The sequence below is a fragment of the Mangifera indica genome, unplaced genomic scaffold (genome assembly GCF_011075055.1).
Source record: "Mangifera indica cultivar Alphonso unplaced genomic scaffold, CATAS_Mindica_2.1 Un_0052, whole genome shotgun sequence".
NCBI classification, from domain to species: domain Eukaryota; kingdom Viridiplantae; phylum Streptophyta; class Magnoliopsida; order Sapindales; family Anacardiaceae; genus Mangifera; species Mangifera indica.
The window spans coordinates 4,038-27,156 of record NW_025401144.1 but is presented as its reverse complement, the minus strand read 5'-3'; the positions used below and the strand labels follow the sequence as shown (position 1 = coordinate 27,156).

The following is a 23,119-nucleotide window of genomic DNA, read 5'->3' as shown; positions in this document are numbered from 1 at the left end:
TGTAATAATAAAATATTCTCTAGATGAAATACTTATCAATGTTATTTTCGTAATTGGAAAACTGCTCAAAAGCTAGTGAAAGTTTTCGATTTCTATGCACGTGACAGGTGTAGGGCTGGATCTGAGCCGAGCTTGGCTCGGCTCGGTTGGAGCCCGAAATGAGCTCGGCTAAGCCGAACTTGAGCTGGCTCGATAGATTTTTTTTAAAAATTTTTTTATATAAAACGGCGTCATTTTGATTAATATATATTAAAAACGACGTCGTTTTGATAAGAAAAAACAAGTCGAACCAAATGCGAGCCTAAAACGAGCCGAGCCGAGCTGAGCTCGAGCCGCTCATATATGAACCGAGCCGAGCTCGAGCTCAGCTCGGCTCGAATCCAGCCCTAGACAGGTGGGAAGGCTATTTTTGAAACATGGAAATGAATTTATGAATCTTTTATTTAGGGGCATTTTCATCGTTGTGGTCATTGTTTTCCTTTAACATTAAAAAAAATGATTAATTGCGTTTAGGTTAAGTTAAATATGATTAAGATTCTCTAATAATAAGCAGACGCTATATAGAGTCATGAACCAACTAATGCTTGCCACGTGGCAAGTCATGGTCACGGAAGCAAAGTTTTGTTTTTTGGTAAATAAAGGGAACGCAGCTTCCCCTCTCCATCTCAAACTCCAATACAAAAACTGGTCTCCTCCCTGAATCAATTGATTAGTTTTCACAGGTGCTAAATTATTTATTTATTTTTTTTAATTTTATGGTCCGATCGTTAGTTGAAATCGAACTTTATCGTTGGGAGGTATTAGGTTTTTGGATAATATTCTAACAGGGAAGATCTAGCGTTTTGAATACTCGGGAGAATCAACCATGTTTAATCGGCTTTTTGGGAAACCTAAACAGGAAACCAATGCTTTAACCACGCTTGAGAAGTTAAATGAGGTATTATTTTTTATTTTCATTTTTCCCATAATTTTCGATTTTTTTCTTAACTTGTTCCGACTTTTTTTTTTTTATTTAGTACTGGGATTACGATTTCATTATAATTTGACTGAGAGATTAATTAATTAAAGCGTGTTGGTTGATCAGTAGAGAGTAACTGTTTATGACGATCAAAACCTTGTTTATTTCTTGTTGCATTATGATTGAATGAAGTTTTGGGAGTTAAGAGTAAAACAAAATACAATTTATATAAAGAATGATGTTTCTAATTAGTCAATACCAAGACAAGCTTTTCTGGCGGTAGAAACTAGAAATAAAGTGGTGTTTAATTGTGATTTCTTTAATGCAATTGAGTCATAGTGTTTAAATTGAACCTAGGTCTTTATCCAAATTTTAGCACTGGGGATACTTCTTTTGCACTTGTATCTATTTATTCATACTTTTTTGGAGTATGGTGCTGCTATTGTTGGTATGGTTGTTTCTATGTTGTTTCCATCGTCCGTAGTATGTGTAAAACTGTTTCTTCTGTGAATCATGTAGACTCTTGAAATGCTTGAGAAAAAGGAGAAAGTACTCCTGAAAAAAGCTTCTACCGAGGTTGAAAGGGCCAAGGAATACTCCAAAGCAAAGAACAAGAGAGGTACAGATGAGAACTGCAAGTAATTTTTCTTTTGGAAATATTTCTTTTGAATTGTATTAGTGTGAGAAAGTGATCATGTAGTTTCAATGAGAGAAATTTCTGTTATCTTATTTGTTTGCTTGGTTATTTTGTAAATAAGATCTCCAGTCGATGTAAAATTACTGGCTTACTATTTACCTGTCTTACATGCATGCAGCTGCTATACAATGTTTGAAGCGGAAGAGGCTGTATGAACAGCAGATAGAGCAGCTTGGGAATTTTCAATTGCGCATTCATGATCAGGTGAGCATGGAACTTTGTAATCAATGTTTAATTTTTTGTTACACCAGCTTATACTGAATTGCTATTATGTATAATGTCACAGATGATTTTGTTAGAGGGTGCTAAAGCCACAACTGAGACTGTAGATGCATTGAGGACAGGAGCAGCTGCAATGAAGGCAATGCAGAAAGCAACGTATATATCTGTTTAACTTCATTTTTTTTATTTGTTGTTACCAGAGTTTTTAGTGCCATGATGCATTCTATTGTTTTTAGCATCTTCATTGTGGATGGTAGTGGCATAACTTAAATGGCATATTTTCTTTATTTCAATTTTCCCCCTTTTCCTTTTTAATTATTTTGCATTGTACAACTGCTCGTGTTTTTGTTGCCTGGTAAGTTATTGAATTTGAAACATGGTCTCTTTTGCAGTTTGCCTGCCACTGGAGAAATTGGAAATATTTCTTTGTTTATGTGTACACTGAAATTCTTGTTTGATTCTGAATTTGTGACCAAGTTTCTCTTTTTGACCAATGTTCAATCTGGCAAAACTATTCACCCTTATTTTGCTTAGACCTATTGGAGAAGGCAAAATATATCTTCAATTTTGTGTTGTTTCATGAAGGACATGGATAATCATATAAAATACATCACCATAAACTATAGACGATAACAATAATAATAATGTCTAATGTGTGTGGAAATGTGGGTCGATTTTAGGAATATCGATGATGTGGACAAGACCATGGATGAGATCAATGAGCAGACTGAGAACATGAAACAGATCCAGGAAGCATTGTCAACTCCTATTGGTGCAGCTGCAGATTTTGATGAGGTTATTATTTTCTTGATGTGCATTGAAAGTCTTCGAGAAATTTTATTTTATTTTTTTCTCTTTTGCGCCATGTTCTCTGAAACTCTGAACGTTGTTGGCATTTTGGCAACACAGGATGAGTTGGAAGCAGAGCTTGAAGAACTGGAAGGTGCAGAGTTGGAAGAACAGCTCCTTCAGCCTGCAACCACAGCTCCAGCAGCTCCAGTGGTAGCTCCTGCTGGCAGGCAACAAAATCGCCCTGCTCCACAGAAGCGGACAGCTGAGGAAGATGAACTAGCTGCCTTACAAGCTGAGATGGCACTTTAAGCAGGTTCCTAACCCTCCCCCACTTTATTTAATTAAATTTTCCACTTTATTTGTGCTTGCAAAAGCTAGTAGTAGTCTTATCACGTCATCAGCATCCAGCATTGACCTATCATCTGAACTAATGCAGGTGTTCTTGTTGCCTAGATATGAAGAGAATTCATTAAACATTGGCCATATTTATTCTATATGGAGACATATGCTCTATTCCAGTTCTGCATCTGGATTTCTTGTGCATTCAATGAATAGACTGTATATAAGATTTGGATCACCTAAATGAAGTCTCATTCATTATATGAATTATGCTTTTTTTAAACTTTTAAATTGAGTCTAATTGTCTTGCGATCACTCTCTCTCTCCCTGTCTTTTTTGCCTATTTTTTGGGGGGTTTTGAAGATGAGTTTATGCGGGTCTGAGAGGCTTTGGTAAAATTTATATCGCGCGAAATACCGTGCCACTTTTATCTCAGAGTATGCAGAATTGGGGTGATGTCATTTAACATGGGCATAGTTTGGAGTCTTGTCTCTAGATGGTGTGCTTGCGGGAATAAAAAAAAAAAGTGATATTAAAATTTTTACCCATTTTTTTTTACCATATATACATATATATCACTCAAATCTTAAATAAAAATATCATAATAATAACTCATTTTCTTAAAATGTCTTCATTGATATAACTCATACAGAAAGGAAAAATATACAACAGTAATCTCTCTCTTTTTACTTAGTCATCTCATAAGAAAAAAAATCTCTGTAATGTGAAAAAAAAAATTTCAATAGAAAAAATACATGTGATTGAATAATAAAATCGATAAAAGAAATCACTATAAAAGATTCAATTTGAACCTGTAATTTTATGTTGTTAGATTGTTTAATATTATGATTTTATATTGTTGTATTGTTTAATGTTGTGATAATGTTTATTGATGATTAAAAAATATAAAAATTGAGGTCATTAGTACAACATTAAACAATATTATAACAACATAAATAATACAACAATATGAAATTACAACATTAAACAATCTACTAATATGAAATTACGGTCTAAATTGAATTTTTTATAATGATTTTCTCTTACAGTTTTATTATTCAATTACAAGAGTCTTCTCTATTAAAAACTTTTTTCATGTTACAAGAATTTTTTCCCTTATTGGAAGGCTAAGTAAAAAAAGAGAAATTTTTATTTGTGTATTCTCTATTTCGGTATAAGTTACATCAACATAAGTATTACACCCATTAAAAAAAAAAGATAAAAAATTTAATATCTCAAAAAAAAATGCCAATTAATATTGAAATTAATTCATTAAAATGTGTAACAGGGGATTATTGGTGTATTAAATTAATGTATGCTTGCTAAGAGCTGAAAAATCACTATTTCTATTATTAATGATAAAATAATTTTTCTTTTTATGACCATGGAATCCTATCCATCATATTCCAATATTCGATCTCAACTTTTTTATATAAAAAGAGGATCATACGAATTAAATTCTAATTTTGCATTAAAGGTCATTTTGTTTTTTCGCTTAACTAGACATATCGCAAGGGCATCCTTTTATTTAACCACTTTAATTTAACTTTAGGGGAAATTTTAACTTTTTATGAGATATTCTTATTTATTTATAAAATCTTTAAAAGTTATTGTTGTATTTCAATCTCTGCACAAACTTAAACGTAAATTTTGAGTTTTTACCTTTTAGGACAAAGGAATTTGAAAGTTCAATATTAAATATTATCTGTTGGGCTAATTAATCTTTTAAAATCTAAAACGCTTAAAGAAATTGTTTTAGTCTCTATTCAGATGGAAATTATGAAAGGTTACCTAACTGGATGCCTAATTTGACATAATTTATTTATTTATTTTTGTAATAAAAAAGACAATTCGTGAGGAATTAATATCATAATTGGAATAAATAATTTTACACTCAGCTTATTTCTGGTAGTGTGCAGTCGTTGTCAAGGTTAGGCATTTAGCAACCACGCACTCTTTTTTGCAGTTCCGATTCACATTGGGGGCTGAAAAAACGGTATGAAAATATTTCACCGTGGTAAGGAAAATGGGAGCATAAATAGAAATAGATCTATTTGAAATCATTATCAAGTTACTTAGGGGGCGAGATTTCATAGTTGTTAATAATTTAACATTACAGACAACCTAATTAAGTTGTGCTTCATGTAACGTGAAGAACAGTGAGTTGTTCTTGCAGCCACATGGTACGATGAAGCTAGAAGCCTAAAATTATACCATTCCTTGTAGACATTGAAGAAGACAAACAGAGAAGACACGTAGAATATATAATTTGGAAGAAGAAATAAGAAATATAGCAGACCATTTCTATCCTTCAGTGAATGATATAAGTAAGAACCAAAGCAAGCAGCATTAGAACATAAGCAATTCCCTGATCAATTGCTACCCCTGTAAATCAGATTTCAATTCATTCTACTTTAAAATTTAAAAAAAAAAAGATCGAAATAAATAAATGCCGATTGCAAAAGACGAAAGAGATAGAGAACATACCGTCACTTGTGCTGGTTGGTGCTGGTGAAAGGTTGCCAGCGTTACTCCACCCCCTAGGTAATACGAGAGTGGTGAGGATGCCCATTACAACAAGCTGCAATCTAAACGTTTCCATTCCTATAAATTTTTGATCTTCCTATCCTGATTGAACAATTTATTGGCCTTTTGGGTTTAATTTAAAAAACGGGCCCGCGAATGCTCTACTGTACCTTTGAGCCGTTGATACTGCCACGTGGAAGACCAATAATAATGCACGTTCATGATTTGAGTTGGATAAGAGTATGTGGTTTTCAAATTTTGAAGAGTCACTGACTGGGTGTAACATCTTCAGTTATTCTTCCAATACGAATCTAAAATTTGTAATATCTGTGTGATCTTACATAATATATTCTCCGCAATTTAAAAATGATACCAATTCTCAGATTAAAACACGATTTCATAGTTTTAGAATATTTTGTATGACTATTATGATTATAAAACAAACTATTAGAAACATTTAAGAAACCCAAAAAAAAAAAAAAAAAATCTGATGCACATTTTGTAGTATGGAATTTACAGGTTTTAGACATAGTAGTAATTTAGTGTCTACTGATGGAGCCAAGGGAAGATAAGTCTTTTTTTTTAAGTATGTATAAAAGAAGAACCCGGAAAAACAACTTATGCTCATCTCTGCCAAAAAGACAAAGACAGCAAATCTCTATTTAAAAAAAAAAAAAAACTACAAGTCAACAATATAAGTCATACTAAGGAGTACCTTCCAGCTTTTCAGTTGAGCTGAGTTGAACAACCGGTGATGTCTCCAAATAGTCAAAATCATCAGTTATTCCTGCCTGCAATTAGATTTAAAGAGCAAGATCTCAGTAATAAAAGAAAACTGTAACATAAGGAAACTTGACCAGAGATGGGGAGAGAAACGGGTCGAAAATATACCTCTCTGTAGAGGTGTTCAAGCTGCTCTTTAGCCTGAGGAAAGTTCTTTGAACACCAGTGTTGCAGAGTGAAGATGTTGTCTGTGGAGTTGTTAGCTCAAAATCAGCTCAAATGGAACTAGATCAAAGATGGGTTTTGTGAAATTGCGTAAAAAGTAAAACCTGTCCATCTGTTAGCAGCTGCATGGGCGACTTCAGTTGCACTTTCTGCAAATGCCGAATTAGTTAAGTTTTGAAACCTGTAATATTAAGCACTGCTACTTTCCAGATAAAATTTCAGACAGAATACTAACTCATTGCCTCAAAGGCAGCTGGATCATTGTCTGCATATTGTCCCATCTCATCCTGAAAAATGTAATTAGTAGATTACTACACCCTTAAAAACAACTACGTTTATCTCATCAATGTGTATAATCCAACCTTCAACTCATTGTACTTCAGTTCAATATCTTTCAGCTCCTCTACAGCTTCCTCTCTTTCATCCTGACCAAGTACAAAGAACAGACAGCAAAGTATTAAGTAATTTATCATTGTTTAGTAAAATTCTGATCAAGTTGCCACAAGAATTGAAGCTTGGCATGCTTACAGATTCTTCCCGGCCCTTTTTTAATGCATCACACTGATCAACAAGTTCTGCAAATCGCTTTTTACTGCTTTGCAGATCAGATTCAAGTTTTTGATAGACATTCCTCAACTGTTAAATAATTACACAAAATTGAGATGATTCCATGTCCTTTTTTTTTTTAAACACAGAAGCAAAACACAACAACATGGAAGTCATGCTATAATATAAGGCATTTGAACATTACCTGATTACCTGCACAGCTAGGTAGGCTCCAAAAGTATACCTGGAAATTTCCAAATTATTAGCTTTATTTGGTGGCTCATAATACATTACCAACTTACCACTATTGTAATTTTTACGTGTAATTTTGTATTCAAAGGAGAGTCAGAGAGTGAAAAAGGGAACGTTGCAAGTGTTCCTTGAACTTTGGATACTTACAGAAGTCCCAATCTTGTCCTTTGAAACAAGATCATCGTCTACTAAACTTTGGACAACATCTTTCACTGACTGGGCAATCACACCTTTCTTGGGACCCAACTTCTCAAGCTCCTTCAGCTGAAATAGAAGACTTATGCATTAATATCAATGCTTGGATTAATGCCATTAAATCTTCAGCTAAACTCCAAATTAGTATAACAATAAACGATAAAGAATAACTGTCTGTTAGTATTGTTCAATTTGCAAAACTTAAAAAATTGGATAGAATATTGAGAAAAGAATACAAATAAGTATCTCTTTGGTTTCATAGTCTTTCACATAGAGCTAGGCCTTTTGACAGAGAAATGTTAGCCACAATATCACAACGATACTATAGGAAAGAGTAAACAAATAATCTTCTAGGAAAGTAGAGAAATGTTTATAATGTTAATTGAAGAACCATAAAAAAAAACCACACAGGGAGTTCCACAAACGTAAAATAAAGCAATGTGATTGCAGCACACCTATTTTTGTAGTTCTATATGATGAAAAATGTCATGTATATTGACTAAAATTAATCATAAAAGCAGAAGATAAAACATTGAGTATATCTGACATCTAACCTACCATTCCAAGAATCGAAGAAGTCGATAATTCAAAGTTGCATCTAAACAGGAAGAAGTGAAATTCTGCTAACCAATATATGCCCCACTTTAAGGCTTGAAGGAATGGAAGTTACACAGAAAAAGCTCTAGCATGCAACCAAAAGTTTACTAAAATCTACATGGCTCAGATTCCTGCACAGTAACTCTGGATGCATACAAATACTCTTCATGCATGAACTTTATCATTGGCAGGTGAATGGTAAATTGGCAATAAAATCTAGAAATGTGTGATAGCACAAACCATATTTTTTGTGTCACCTCAACTTGTAAAGTAAACAGGGGTTGAGAATGAAAATAGTATTAAAAAAATACAAAGGTCGTTCTGCTGTCTAGTAAAAATAACACATTAAACCATGTTAAGGTTCTCAAGAGGGCACATGCTATTCTCAGCATAACCTTCTCCCAAGCTACAAATTATGACCTTCAAGCCATTCCATATTCCTTGAATCCTAGATACAAGGATCTAAAACACTTCAAACAACAGAATCAAACTTATTCAAAACCATGAAAGTCTCAAGAATCTAATTCCTGCAAATACTTATGGAGCAACATGCACTGTCCGTGCATTCCTTCACAAAATTGACACATTGCCATCTGTCAGTGGAAGGTATTATAACATTCTTTGTGACTCCCTTTGCAGCATTGGCAGATGGCCCGTCAGTTATTTATTTTATATCCCCCCAGACTACAATGCTAAGCTAATATGCTATCCATGTAAGGTCACTTGAACAAACTGGAGTAGAAGTTGCATGCTAACATTATGGACAGAATACTATAATGCAAAGCCAAAAATTAAAAAAGAGCAAATACGGGAATCATTTCAAATAGGAACCATAAAATGTACTAACCAGAAAGAAGCTTTGTGACTCATAAAATATTTCTAGAATCTTCTCACGCTTCTCTTCTAATGAAAGACCTCGTTTCTTAGACTGCAACACATTTCAAAATTGAATAAATAAGCTTCCACAAGAACACCATCTTATTCAGACTATTAATTCTAAGTAATATATGACAAAGAGAGACAGAAGCCACTTAAAAAACAATAATATATCTGCATTCAAGCTATTCAAAGTTCATATGAACATAATTTATTTTCTTGTGAAAGGTAATTAATCACAGAATAGCACCTTTTTTGTATTTATTTTTTGAAAAAACAACTGCAGATGTTAATAGGAACTTGAAAGATTTTCTTCAGTCATCTGGTCTACGTTACCAAACAACTGCATTCAAAATTCCACCATCCCTCTGTACGGCAACTGAGATAATGTTGTCGAACATAAGTGTTCTACTCTTGAGCTATATGTTCTTTTTTTTTTTTTCTTTTCTTGCTTCCAAATCAAAAAAATGACTAAATTTCCCCCATACCAATTACCGACCAAATCAAGTGAATTGAAATTTCTAATTATCATTCATTCCAAATATTTTCTCAGAAGCCAAACAAGCCCCAGGGTTCCTAAGTGCTAGAAAATCAGATAATCGTAAAAATTGTATGCAATAAATTACATAAGAAATCACAATTTTATAAAAATGATCAGTGATTGAACATTTTTAATTTAAAAAAAAATAAAGAAAACGGCCTACGCATTATTACAATTTTAAAAATTAAAGACTAATTAAAGAAAAATAAGAGTTCAGAGAGATTAATTTACCATCGGGACGGTTCCACTTGAAGCTAAGCTCTATCTCAAAATTGGAATAAAAAATAAAAATGAAACTGTGAGAAGGGCTCCAGATAATAAATATTCCGGTTTTGGGCGGGAAATGAGTGTTGGATTCGAATACATAATTACTCATATGCCATTTCCTGAGACTTCCTTTCCACGGGCGAATGGGATGCCCAAATATTCTTTGCCCGCAAAATTATCAGTCTATCTATGCAAGCCCCCAACAATAAACAGTCTATCAGTTGTAGCGTAATTAGATATCGCAGAGGACCAGGCCAGTCCGCGACCCACTTTAGGCCCTCATTTTGCACAGTTTGTAAAATTACGGGCCGTCCACAGGCTGGACGAGTTGCGTTTGGACAAAAAAGCTAGGTCCATAGATTGGTCCAACACGTTCTACCACTACAGTTTTTAAATTTATAAAAAATGCTTTTGGGGCAGCGAGGTATCTTGAGGAACGGCTCCCTGCCCCCCAGCCGTCCAAACGGCCTGGAGGGCAAAAGCCGTTGGGCCGTAAATAATGAATAGTGTGAGTTTTGACAAGGTTTCACCTTAAGAAATTCTCCTTTATTCGACCGCCTGTTATGATTATGGTCATATTACGATACATTATTTATGACCCAACCAAAGGTTAACCTAATTGTTAAGCTTAGGACGTTTTTTTTCATATGATTTACAGGTGAAAATAGCATGTTTTGTCTATAATGTGTTTTAAAATATTGATTGCGGTCGACTATATGACAAACCAAAATGAAAATACTTGATGAGAAGTAATGAAATTAGAGATTCGCACATAGAATCATCACTGTGAAAATTCAATGGATGTATATGCTTGAGAAAAAAAAATGATAATGGCAAATTATTCATGGCATAGGTACCTCGAGATTAAGATTTCATGATTCAAGGTGTAGTGACAAATGTTGAAATTCAAAAACTAGAATTATAGACGCAAATGAAGGTGTGTGAAATAGCCATTCATTCATGAGGAAGAAGATGATGAATAATGTCTTATTCATAGAATGAACAATAGTGATGATATTCAAGGATGTATGACCATTACTAAGTCTAAGTGAAAGTAAAACTTTTTTGATGGAGTGTAATATTTTGGATAGGAGTGTTACAACTAGGGGTAGGTATGAGTCAAGCCAAATTCGAGCAAGAGTTGGCTCGTTTGCATTTGGGTGAGCTTCTGGCTCAGCTAGGTCTTGCTAAGCCATGGAAAATACTTGTTCATGTTCGACTCTTTTCATAGATCAAGAGTTTATGATCAACTTGCACAATACACGAGTTTTTGTTGACATTGTTGAACAATTAAAGGTTGCTAGAGAAATAGCGGAGAAACTTGCTAGAGAAACATGAGAGGAGGAACTGAAGTCTAAAACACTGGAGACTTTCAAAGAGAAGAAACTTGTTGGAGAAACGTCAGAAGAGGAACTAAAGTCTGAAACGCTAAAGACTTCAATCAGAAGAAACTAAAATGGATTGCAACGAATGGAGAAAATAATTTCCAATGTTTATTGTGGATTTCCAAGGAAGAAGGGATTGCAGCTGCTTTATTGGTTTGCTGGTCAATTTTCAAATGGCGTGGGTTTATTGGTTTGTTCAATAAATAATTTCTAATGTTGAAAAACAAAGAAAATAATTTCCAATGTATATTGGGGGTTTCCATGGAAGAAGGGATTGCACCTTGCTTTATTGGTTTATAGGTCAAATTTGGGATGACGTAGGTTTATTTATTTGTTTAATAATTTTCAATATTTATTGGTTCAATAATTTCCGATGTTTATTGGTTTGGTCAGTAAATTTTATTGAACAACACGAAAACAATTTCCAATGAAAGAGGGAATTTCCCTTTGTCTTGTAAGCAACATGGTTTAGTTCTGAATAATCTTAAAGCAAGCCATGCTTGGCTCGTAAGCTGAGTATGACTTTGTTCGAGTTTGGGTTTGCATTTGTTTTTTATATTTTAATCTCATTCATAATTGTTTTCTCTAAGTTTGTTTCAAGCTCGTTTGAGTAAAATTTATTTCGAATTCAAATAAGCTTGTTTCAAATCCAACTTTAATTACAACAATTATCTCTTCAATCAGATGGACACGGAGACCAAAGAAAACCTTTAAGGACTACGTGGCCCTTTGTGATGATGAAGTCCTATTTTACTTAGGTACAAAAACCATTAGAGAAGTCAAGGCAAAGGATTCTTCTTTTGAATTTTTTTCAATTATTCTTAAAGCAAGAGAGATATTCCCTAAATTCCCTTTAGAATTCTTCTTAAAGTCTCTTAAAAGTATTCGTTGTGATAGTTTAATGTGAACACATTGTGTAAAATAGAGAAAAGTAGTAACAACATAGCGTAAGTTTTGCTTAAGCAACCGAATCATTATCAAAAACTCTCTCTTATAAAATTATTCTATTACTTTTCATTTTTCACACGTAAACTTTTTGTCACAATTTCATCGTAACTCTCGTATAACATTTACAGATAATTACATCATCACATTTGTGTGATTTCTTATATCAACAAATCAACCTCTTAAGAAATCAAAAAAATACAATTAAATCCTATAATCACCATCTTTTGTCGCATTTATTATAATTCAATGTTGTTTCGCAGCTATCAGTTATCCTAAAATTTCACTTCTTCCTCCCCAATCACTCACACACAAACCTTTTTCATCCTCTGATGATAAATTAACGACATCTTCACATGCTTCGATTAAAATGGATTTGTAGAGGAATTATACAACAAGTCATTCAATTAATAATTTATCATGTGGAAACAAAGTTGAAGAGGAGTAATAAAACATCCGATGACATTGTTTCTACCTATTATGCTATATATAAAATGACAGTTTTGTCTTTTTATTAACTTATTTCAGTTAATGGTGTTAATAAAGTATGATTTATGTATTACCTAGATTAATAAATGTTTTAGGAGTTGATTGTATCATATTTTGTTAACTGTAGTCTTTCATTTTAAGGTCAACTGAAAAAACTTATTGAAAGATACGGCGTCGTTTAAGTTGTTTAAATAAATTAGAAGACAATGAAAATGAAAAAAAAAAAACACAACCATCCATGAATTCAAGTAGTTTGTACTTATAGAGGAATCCAATTAAATGAGTTAAAGACTGACCATATGACTTGCCTTGGAAGTTAGAAAGCCATGTCGTCGGTTGAACCAGCCAGCAATGTCGCTTTAAATGGAAAAAATAGGTTTTTAATATAAAGAGACATTCATAAATCTGCACACAACCGTCCGAGAATTCAAGATTGAAGCATGGGGGCCATGCCATGGCCCATAACCTTCAAATTGTTTGAGGATGACATAACAATTACCTTGTTCCAATTATGCAAGTAAAGTGCTATAAGGAGTAACTAGAACGTTCATAAATGACTTGGCCGATGAGAGACAGTTAAGGGCGAATACAAATCGAACTAAGGTTAAACATCCCTTTGATCAAGTTCGATTCGAATTTATCCAGTCAATAATAAATGTGATTCAAGTTTAGTTTGAATAAAAATGATTCAATCTAAATTCGAATTGAGTTTAACTTAAATTTATTATTTAAATTCGTGGTATGAATTCATAATTTATTAATAAAACGATATCATTTAATAATTATTTAACATAATTCAAATCAAGTCAAGAGTCAAGTTTGAACTGAATTGAACCATTCATCCAGCTCACAAGTCAAACTCTTTATAACTCAAGTTTGGATCGATTTTAAAACAACTGAAATCTCTTAACTCGAATTCGGTTCATATTCAAAGTAAACGAATTTAAACTGAGTTGAATTGAACTGAGCTGACTTTTTTGCTTGAGCCAACTCAGTTCAGATCCAACCCTAAAGACTGTACATAATCACTATAAAAATATATTCTTAATGTTTAATTCGTGTATTAAACATGTTGTTTTAAATTTTTGAACCAAAAATATATGAAATGTTTAATTTTACCATTTTAAACGTTTTTAATTTTTTATTAATTTTCAAATAATAAAAATATCTCATATTATATTTTAATTTTATATTTTCAACACCACTATGAAAGTATTTTATGGATCTTTCATACATGTTTAATTTTTTTAACACAAATATTGATAAATCATAATATTTTAGTGATGATTTGATAAGAAATTCATAAAATGATAATTTTAAGCTTGTTAAATAGTTACTTAAATTCTTTACATTTAATTAAAAAATTTATGAAATAATTTTTTTTATGATGATTGAATCTCAATTATATCTCATATTATATTATATTTAATAGTTAATTAATTATTTTATATTTGAATTATTATATTGATTTTAACTAGAAAATTTATGAAAAATATTAAAATTATGATTGATATTATCGTATTTTTAAATACGTATTATATTTAATATATCATATTAAATCTATATATACATATTTTGTATCTTATTTATATTCAAATTTTATGACTATTTTTTTATAAATATATTTTTTATTATCTTTTATTATATTTATATCTATATAATTTTCTTTTATATATATATATTGTTCGTGTACCTGCTAATTAAGGATAATACATGTAAATCCAAGTAGCTTTAGGTTTATTTTTTATTAAAAAAACATAAAGTTAATTTCCTTCTTTTTTTTTTTTTTTAAGGAACAGTAATAGTAATAATAATGATAAGGGCAAAGGACTATTTTCCAATCAAAATTTAATTTAATCTCAAAAACTTATTTACAATAGTTGAAAATTTTAAACACTTGTTTATGGATTTACTTTTGTTAAAAATTTTTATTAAAAAGAAAGGTAAAATAATCATTTTTCTCCTAAATCTTAAAACCCTAAAAATTTATAATATTTTTTCTCTTAATTTGAAAAACTAATATTTCTTCTTCTAGAATTAAATTTTGAAAAGTGATATTTATCCATTTTTTAAAATTTTCTAGCTGACTAGTTTTTTTTATCTAGATGAAACCCTTTTGTGTGGATGACGATAACGTGTTTAGAACGAGGTTCGTCTTCTCCAATGTCTAACCTTACTCTGGTTGCATTGTTGTCATCCAGACGATAACGTCTTCATCACCCAAATAAAATTTAGTCAAAGAGAGAGGGCTTCAGACGGAGTAAAGATGTTGAAGGGAGAGTTATCATCAAGAAAAAGAGAGTAGTAATAGTTTATCAAAAAACTTAAAAGGGGGAAAAATATCACTTTCTATAAACTTAATCCTAAAAAGAAAATATTATAAATTTTTAAGGTTTTAAGATTTAAAACAAAAACAATTTTACCCTTTTATTTAACCAAAAATTTTAACAAAAATTAACCCATAAATATATATTTAAATTTTTTCACTATCATGCGTGTTTTTTGGGATTAAAGTAAAACCTGGGTGGGACATAGTTCTTTGGCCCTAATAATAATATACACGTCTAAATCCATCTGCCGCCATCAGGTCAGGTCTATCACCTCTCCCTCAGTTGCAGCTTTAGATAGTCTTTGTGAAAATGAGATAAAAAGTAATCCAACGGTGGAGGATCCGCCTGTGCCGTCCCTAGTCAAAAAGGACGTAATTCGACCTTTTATTAGCAAATAGATTGAACGACTTCTGAGTGCGCATGATGTTCCGTGTTGGAAGGGTAAAATATTTTAATCATAAGGGTGGATTGACCATTTTTCAAATTTTGCTCAAATAAGTTATCCCTTTTAAAGCTAAAAAATGATAAAAATGGTATATTTTTATTAATAATTTTAGTTATATTTCAAAATAAAAATAACGCTGAAAGACTAATTCCCACTCATGGGCCATGGTTCTTTAACATTACCTTATAAATAATTAAAATTAATATAATCGATTAATATTATTTTTTAATTAAATTTTAAAATATTTTTTCCTTTTTTTTTTTTTTTTACATTATCACTTCACTAGAGGATCATCTCCAAATGAAAATATTATCTCAATCTTTAAACTAAAACAAATCATTCTTATCCATTGACAAAAACAATACTAAAAAAACGAAAGAGAAAAAGAAACTGATTAATAATAACACCAAAAAAGAAAAAAAAATTTAAAAAAATATAACACATTAAAATTTAATACTAAACAAAATTATTAATCTTTTATTTAAAAAAATAACATTTTATTATTTTTAATTTATTTTTTAAAAATAATTAATTTTAATTACCCACAAATAAATACTTAAATTTTTAATAATGAACAGATTCCATTTCAGTAATTCAAAAAAGTAAGTCCTTTAGCAGACAAATAAAGAAAAAATATAATATTTTTAAAATTACATTCATACAAATTGAAATTGAGCTTACATGAACAACACCATACATGCTTCTCAAGTTTTAACTTGAACAATAATTAAGATCAGCGAGAATTTGATGATAATAATATTAATAATAATAATAACAGCCGAAAACGACGTCGGATCATCGAAGTGCTTTACCTATGCAATTTCTTCCCTTCAAATTAGTCTTCTGAGCTTTCCAGAAAATTTTACAAAAATGAGACCTTCAACCATAGCTTCTAATAATTTATAATAATATTTACACCATCTTCAATCTGTTGCCTCCAAAATTATTCACCTTTCTATTCCTCTTCTTTTTCAGGTACTATTCACATAAGAGGAAACCCGAAAGCCTACCGACTTAAAACCCGAAATGATGATTCAGGAAAGAAATCAGATCAGTTTGCACCATTCACCAAGTCGGATACCCAATCAACATCAGGAGCCCCATTATATGGATACGGATCGACCCGTTCCAGAGAATTTTCCTCGCACAATTTCTGAAACATCCTTGCACGCAAATCCCTCCCTGACTCAACCCTCTCCAGCACAGGCTCGTCCTCGCACAAATTTTCGGACGGATCCCAGTAACACCTTCCGGGTCGGGTCGGCGTTGAAGGGAGGCTAAAACAGTCTGGGCGGATCATGGACCCGCGCGGAGATCCGTACCTGGGAGAACCGCCCATATGAATATTCCATGAAGATGGCAAAGACTTCACCTTTCCCAACTGCAGATTCTTGAGGGACGGCACCAATTCACTCATTGAACTCGAACCTACTGACCGACTCAGAGATGGACTCATAGGAGGAGAAATAGACTCTGGAGAGGACAAAAACGACAGCGTCTGGGCACAGGAAGAAGTATCAATACTTCCCGGGCTCATCTGAGGTAAAATTCTAAGCTGCTCTGGTGTATGGGCAAAGAAACAAACCCGCCTCCGACAACCCAGTCCGTCTTTGCATGGCTGAGTTCGGTAACGAGCCGGATGAAGCCAGCACTCGAACACACCGTGAGCGAACTCACAGGAGTCACCTTTCTTACAGCTTCCCCTACGAAACTCGGGGCACGCCGCACCCGAATAGTGATACTTTCTCGGGTCACGCCGTCGTGCCTTCTCCCCTGGATGAGCATACGGACATTCCGTCCAGTCATGAGACCTGCCACGTGCACACTTCCTCACCTTGAACTCAAACATGCGAAAATGATTGCATGAGTTAGCGTCCACGGGAGAGTCAGCATCCAGACCTAAAATATCGGTATCCGAATCCAAATCCGGATCCTTAGTCGGCAGAAAAGGTTGGAGTGCAGCTAAGGCTTCCTGTAGATAGTACGGGCAGTTGACATCAGAGAAGCTGCTTGCATTGGAGTGGAGACAGATGACATCAGACGTTGGATCTTGAAGTGGAGGCCATGGCGGGACGTGGACTGTCGGATTCAGACGGTGGCGCTCTCCGACCATCATTTTCAGTTTGTTTTTTTGATTTTCGGTTGTCGATGCTGTTGTTTAAGGAAACACAAGCCGGCTTTGCTTGTGTTTATAAAAAGTAAGGAAGTGCAGTTTAACTGTAGTTAAGTTAAATTTTAATCATGGTTAAGCATTCACCTAGGAGTGGCTTTTTGTACTGCGGTTAAAAACTTGAAACAGAGGGAAAAGTTTGTTTTACAAGGCTGTTATTGTGTGGGCTAGGAAGGTCGCCGTGTGGCAAATTTTGATTCTAACGTGAGAAAATCGTTGTGTCACAGTGCGTCGTTCTAAAATTGTCGGCTTGGAATATTTATTCTGCTTACCAAAGTCGGTGAAAATATAAGATGCGCAGGATAAAGATGAAATCAATAAGTCTAAGAAGACAAATTCTTTGCCAAAAAAGATATACGATGATTTATACAAATTAATAAATAAATAATTTATTAAAACATTTATAATTTTTAATAATATTTTATTATTTATATATAAAATTATACATATAATTTTATTTATAAAATTATATTAATAAACAATATTTTATTTCACTTTTATATTTGAATTTGTATCAATATTTGATATAATAACACATGGGATTATCTAAATGTAAATGTCACATACATCTTCTAATGGAACAATTAATTTTGCAATTAACTTATGGCCAAAAGACTTATTTCCACTAAAAGTTTAGGGCATTTTCAAACTTTCATCTATTCAATTTTAAAATTTCAAATATTTATTCATTTATTAAATTTTATTGTTATTATTAAGAGTAAATTTATTGTTTAAAAATGTTATTTTTAAAAAAATTATCTTAATTTCCCATTTTAATTTTAAAAAATTATTTTTTTACCACTATTATTTAAGATTTTCATATTTTAAAATTAATAATTATTTTTTTAATATTTAAATATTATACTAACACCTCAAAATATTGGACTTAGACTGAATCTTGGGTGAGAATAAGCTTTTAGCCTTAAATTATTAGAGAGGAGGTTTATTGAATATTTCAATGTGAAAAAAAAGGCTTTGCTTAAAAATAATGTTTTATGAACATTGAATATACTTTTTAGGAGACATTTGATTTAAGAAATATTTTATTACTAAAATTAAAAGATTATTTTAAGAATTATTGGATATAAATTTATTATTATATTTAATAAAATTAATATGCATAAATAATTATTATATTTAATCAGAAATAATAAAATTATATTAATATATTATTTTATTTATTATATAAAAGACTAATATATGTAAAAAAAATATTTTTTAAATTACTTATTATTTTAATTAAAAACTTAGGATAATTTTATCATAAAAATTTAATTAAGATTAAAATTATTATAATAATTTTTTAATACTTAAGATAAAAAAATAATCAAATTATTATTTTTTATATTATCTATTATATCATTATTAATAATAATAAATTATTTATTATTTTATAAATTAAATAAAATAATAAAAATTAAATTATCAAAACAACCTTTAAATATTCTCGACAAACAAACTTATATATTTAGAAAATAAAACATTCCTGTTTAGGAAATATTACAGGAATTTCACTGCAAGGAATAATAATTTGCAATTGATTTTTATTAGCACTTACAAATGGAATGTCACATCCAATTTCCTTTGATTTTACAACTCCATAATAAGTTTTGTCCTTCCCAATTGTCTCGCCAAATTATGCTTCACTATTCTAATCATTCAACGACCTTCTCTCTCTTTAAAATTAAATTATTTCATTATTCATAAATAAAATAATTTTTTATTTTTAATTAAATAAAATAATTATTTATATTTATTAATTTTTATTAAATATAATAACCATTTATATCTATTTATTTTTTATTTTTATAATAAAACTTTATCAGAATCATACCACCTTTAACATCTACCACAAATGATTTTCAACAGACTTTGTTAAAAACTTGTGTGAATTCCATGTTGAATAATGAAAATCAAAGCATACTATTTATTATTCATTTATTAAAAATATGGAATGATACACGTGTATACTTTTTATAATTATTTAATTAAATAAATCAAAATTTTGATTTTAATATATTATAAAAAAATTTAAATTTATATTTTTTTATATATAAATTTCTTTCGTTTACTATTCAAATTATATCTGCAAGTGTGATACACGTGTACATTAATTTAAGAGTATGCCACAAACGATGGAGGAGTTTTGCTCCAAACACCTGGCAGTCTCGAGTACACCCTTGCCTAACTTAACAGTGATTGACCCCTTTCCTTGCAACACGTTAACTTTGCTACCATCATTGGTGGAAATTTTCTGTGTACTTGACTATTTACTTTTAATTTAAAATTATTTAATTATAATATAAAATTATTTTAAATATATAATTAAAAACATATTTTATTTATTATTATATCATAAAATAATTTAAAATTAATAATTAAATTATGTTAAATCACGTAATAATATATCAATTATATATTTAAAAAATGTATATATAATATTATTCGAAAAATTTTGTAACATTTCCATTACAATTAATATCATTGAAATTGGAATTAAAATATGAACCCTTTTTTTCCAAATTCAATATAGACTATGATTCTAAAGCACTCTTTACCGTGATTAGCGGCTGGTCCTCCTTTACTTTGAGCAAGAAAAATTTCAAGCACTACGATGACTACATAGATGGAAATTGGAATTCCACCACTTATGTATTTGTTCTATTTATAGAATGAAGAGAGCTTTCCCAATTAACATCTGTCAATTCAATAGTTATTGTTTAGGCCAAAAGACTTATTCCCACCCAAGGCGTTTTAGTGTATTCACAAACTTTTACTGGCCAAGTTTTACAAACTTAAATACTTATTTATTAGTTTTTAAAATAAAAAAAATTATTAAATCTAAGAATAAAATTATTATTTAACTAGTAATATTAAAAAAATAAAATTATATCTTATTTCTCTATTTAATTTTAAAAATTAATAATTTTTTTAATTAAAAAATTTAAAAAATTATATTTTCCGTTCTCTTAAGATTTGAAATTTTTTCCCTTGTTTCTTCAATGACTGGAATCGACCTATAGGCTCTCGCTCTCTCTCTCTCCTACCACGAGGTTGGTGTTCTCTCTTTTTTAATTTGGTTGAATAGTGAGATGAAAAAGAAAATGAATGAACTCTCTTTCATCTTATAATTTAGTTGCATTCAAAGATAAAAAAGTCGATTCGTCTTCTCATCACGTTTCTATCCTTAAATAAATATAAATTTAATATACTCAAAAGTTATAATTTAAATAAAAATATTAATATGAATATTAAAATTTATTAGATATTTAATGAAATTTAATAACTTAAGAGCTAAATTCCTGTTTAAATCCATAACATAACAATTTTACCAAAGAAAGAGTATCATTCACGAAGGTTTCAAGGAAGGAAGCTTATCACTTCAAAACAAAGTAATTTTAGCAGCCTTAGAGTTTCAAATTTTATAACATATTAAATATTTTTATAATCTAAAGAATTTTATTTTAGTATATTAAAAATTTACGTAAACTTTGCAGAATTAAGATTGATTATTATATTTTGTTCCTGTAGAAGTAAATCTTACACATTCCACAACAAATTTTATACATCTGATCATAAGACTAAGTCATATTATTTTAATTTGATTTAAATTATTTTTTAATTTAATTTAAAAAATATTAAAATTATATAAAACCGATTAGTATAGATCCCTTGATCTGCTAGGGAGGGATAAATGTTCTGCACATTATGACTACCTACCAATGCACCCATATAGAAAATCATTAAATGAAAAAGAAAATGTAGGGTGTAAGATTTTGAAGGAATACATCAAAATCTGTGACAATTGGAGATTCCACCTAGGGATCCACCAAAGTTGATAAACATAATAAATGGGATTGGGATAAGATTGTGTGACTTAATGTGTACGGAGCCCACAGTGAAAAATATTAAGTTAATGGTCTCAGAATGTGCGACCATCCGCGTTTTAGGTACACTGTCTCCAAAAGTATTTCCCTTCCCTGTCTGTCCCCATCCCTCTTCTCGATGGTACCTTCACAAATTAATTTAGGCCAAAAAGATTTATACCCATCCAAAGGTTTAGTTTATTATAAATTTAAATATCTTTACCCTCTTCAACAAATTTAAGTATTTATTCATTAAGAATTAAAAAAAAATTATTACTTTAAAAATATAATTATTATTTAATTAATAATATTTTATTAATTTAAAATTATTTAATTATATTATAAAGGATTATTTTTTAATATCATTCGGATAAGCTCGGCCAACTTATTACTGTTGACATGTCTAAATAGATGGGTAATGATGGGTCACGTGAACAGTGAAAGGATGAGCGGTTGAGGCGATTCCACAACCACAAATGCAAAATTACGAGGCACATGTCTAAAGCGACACATCAGATCTTGTCGTACTAAAAAATCTTCCCCATATGATCCATTTTGTACGGAAAATCTGACGTGCCCCTCTTTTACTTCTTTGACCGAACAGTTCCCTTCACTGCCATATTTTTATATTCAATACGTGGCTTTATCTCCTTGTCTTTGTTGTTTAGAGATCGGTGAAATTTGAAGTCTCTTTATCTCATTCAATTATTTAATTTATTTTAGGTCACAAGATTTCTTCCCTCCGAAGGTTTAGTATTAAATTCGGAAAACTTAATTACTTATTTGATAAATTTTGTTTTTGAAATAAGATTAAAATTATAATTTAAAATTTCTATTTAAAAAATTTTATCCCTTTTTTAATTTTAATCACAATTTTTAAAAATTATTTTTCAACTTAATTATTTAAAATATTTATATTTTAAAATTAATAATTTTTTTTCAAACTTTAAAATATTATATTTACATTCAACAAATTTATTATTACTTTTTTACCAATTGTTTTCCTCAATAATTTATTTCAATGGATCGTCAACCCATTATCAATATACTTTCTCTCTTTTTAGTGTTTTTTTTAATAAGAAGATAACCAAAAATCCGATTGAAATAGAATAATTATATTATATACTGAATACAATTATTAATTATTAATTTATCTTAATTTTTTATCAAAATAATAAAAAATACTTTAAACTAATTTTAAATCTGATTATATTGTTTTTATTTCATCTTCTCCCCATGATTACATACCTCATCTTTTGCGCCGACACATTCTTCCACCGCCAACAGTCTATCACCCACACACAAAATCAAGTTCACCGTCTCCACCTCCGCCTCCGCCTCCAAAATTTCATCGTTTCTGAAAGAATTGCTTGTGCGTTCAAATGGGCTACTGTTCTATTGAAATTGTAGTCTTGAATTGGTTACAAATAGAACCTTTTGAGAGTGACCGCGGATTTGTTGACCTTTTTTGTAATGGTAGAGGATGTGACTTGTAAAGGCAATTAGAATCGAGCGAGGAGTCAAATCAGAAACAAAATTGACACTTTTTTACGGTCGATGCCAAAGATATGAAGTGACTGATTCAAGTCAGTTCAGAGCTACAGAGAAGGAAAACAAAATGGCACTGTGGTAGATCTAAGAGAACAAAGCGTCGGCAAAAAAATGGAGGAAGAAAGAGATGATGTAGCAGAAAGAGGAAAAAGAATCTTTGAATCTGGAGTTTATTCTATTTA

General features: G+C 30.8%; 3 protein-coding genes across 3 annotated transcripts; 1 reads left to right on the top strand and 2 right to left on the bottom strand.

The window, feature by feature from the left end:
• The first annotated feature begins 662 nt into the window (after window positions 1-662).
• Window positions 663-3,299, top strand: LOC123206868 (vacuolar protein sorting-associated protein 32 homolog 2-like). The gene is made up of 7 exons (XM_044624139.1): window positions 663-937; window positions 1,478-1,577; window positions 1,774-1,859; window positions 1,942-2,033; window positions 2,558-2,672; window positions 2,787-2,982; window positions 3,106-3,299. The coding sequence occupies exons 1-6, from the start codon at window positions 866-868 to the stop codon at window positions 2,976-2,978; spliced, it is 657 nt and encodes a 218-aa protein (XP_044480074.1). The 5' UTR covers window positions 663-865; the 3' UTR covers window positions 2,979-2,982; window positions 3,106-3,299.
• Window positions 3,300-5,035: 1,736 nt separating this feature from the next.
• On the bottom strand, window positions 5,036-9,856 carry LOC123206889 (meiotic nuclear division protein 1 homolog). Its single transcript, XM_044624166.1, has 12 exons — window positions 9,721-9,856; window positions 8,920-9,000; window positions 7,428-7,544; window positions 7,234-7,272; window positions 7,011-7,118; window positions 6,845-6,907; window positions 6,718-6,769; window positions 6,587-6,631; window positions 6,426-6,505; window positions 6,250-6,325; window positions 5,496-5,548; window positions 5,036-5,393 (listed from the first exon to the last, which is right to left on the bottom strand). Exons 1-12 carry the CDS (start codon window positions 9,721-9,723, stop codon window positions 5,388-5,390), a joined length of 723 nt encoding a protein of 240 aa, XP_044480101.1. The 5' UTR covers window positions 9,724-9,856; the 3' UTR covers window positions 5,036-5,387.
• Window positions 9,857-15,973: 6,117 nt separating this feature from the next.
• Window positions 15,974-17,533, bottom strand: LOC123206860 (zinc finger CCCH domain-containing protein 20-like). The gene has a single exon (XM_044624124.1). The coding sequence runs from the start codon at window positions 17,464-17,466 to the stop codon at window positions 16,402-16,404; it is 1,065 nt and encodes a 354-aa protein (XP_044480059.1). The 5' UTR covers window positions 17,467-17,533; the 3' UTR covers window positions 15,974-16,401.
• Window positions 17,534-23,119: the final 5,586 nt, after the last annotated feature.

What these genes read in the sequence shown, in the direction of transcription:
- LOC123206868 (XM_044624139.1), top strand. Translation starts at nt 866, where the DNA reads ATGTTTAATCGGCTTTTTGGGAAACCTAAACAGGAAACCAATGCTTTA. An exon ending in CGCTTGAGAAGTTAAATGAG is followed by an intron (nt 938 to 1,477) that starts GTATTATTTTTT and finishes TGAATCATGTAG; the next exon opens with ACTCTTGAAATGCTTGAGAA. An exon ending in CAAAGCAAAGAACAAGAGAG is followed by an intron (nt 1,578 to 1,773) that starts GTACAGATGAGA and finishes ACATGCATGCAG; the next exon opens with CTGCTATACAATGTTTGAAG.
- LOC123206889 (XM_044624166.1), bottom strand. An exon ending in AGTCACAAAGCTTCTTTCTG is followed by an intron (nt 7,545 to 8,919) that starts GTTAGTACATTT and finishes CTTCTATTTCAG; the next exon opens with CTGAAGGAGCTTGAGAAGTT. An exon ending in CTAGCTGTGCAGGTAATCAG is followed by an intron (nt 7,119 to 7,233) that starts GTAATGTTCAAA and finishes ATTATTTAACAG; the next exon opens with TTGAGGAATGTCTATCAAAA.
- LOC123206860 (XM_044624124.1), bottom strand. Translation starts at nt 17,466, where the DNA reads ATGATGGTCGGAGAGCGCCACCGTCTGAATCCGACAGTCCACGTCCCG.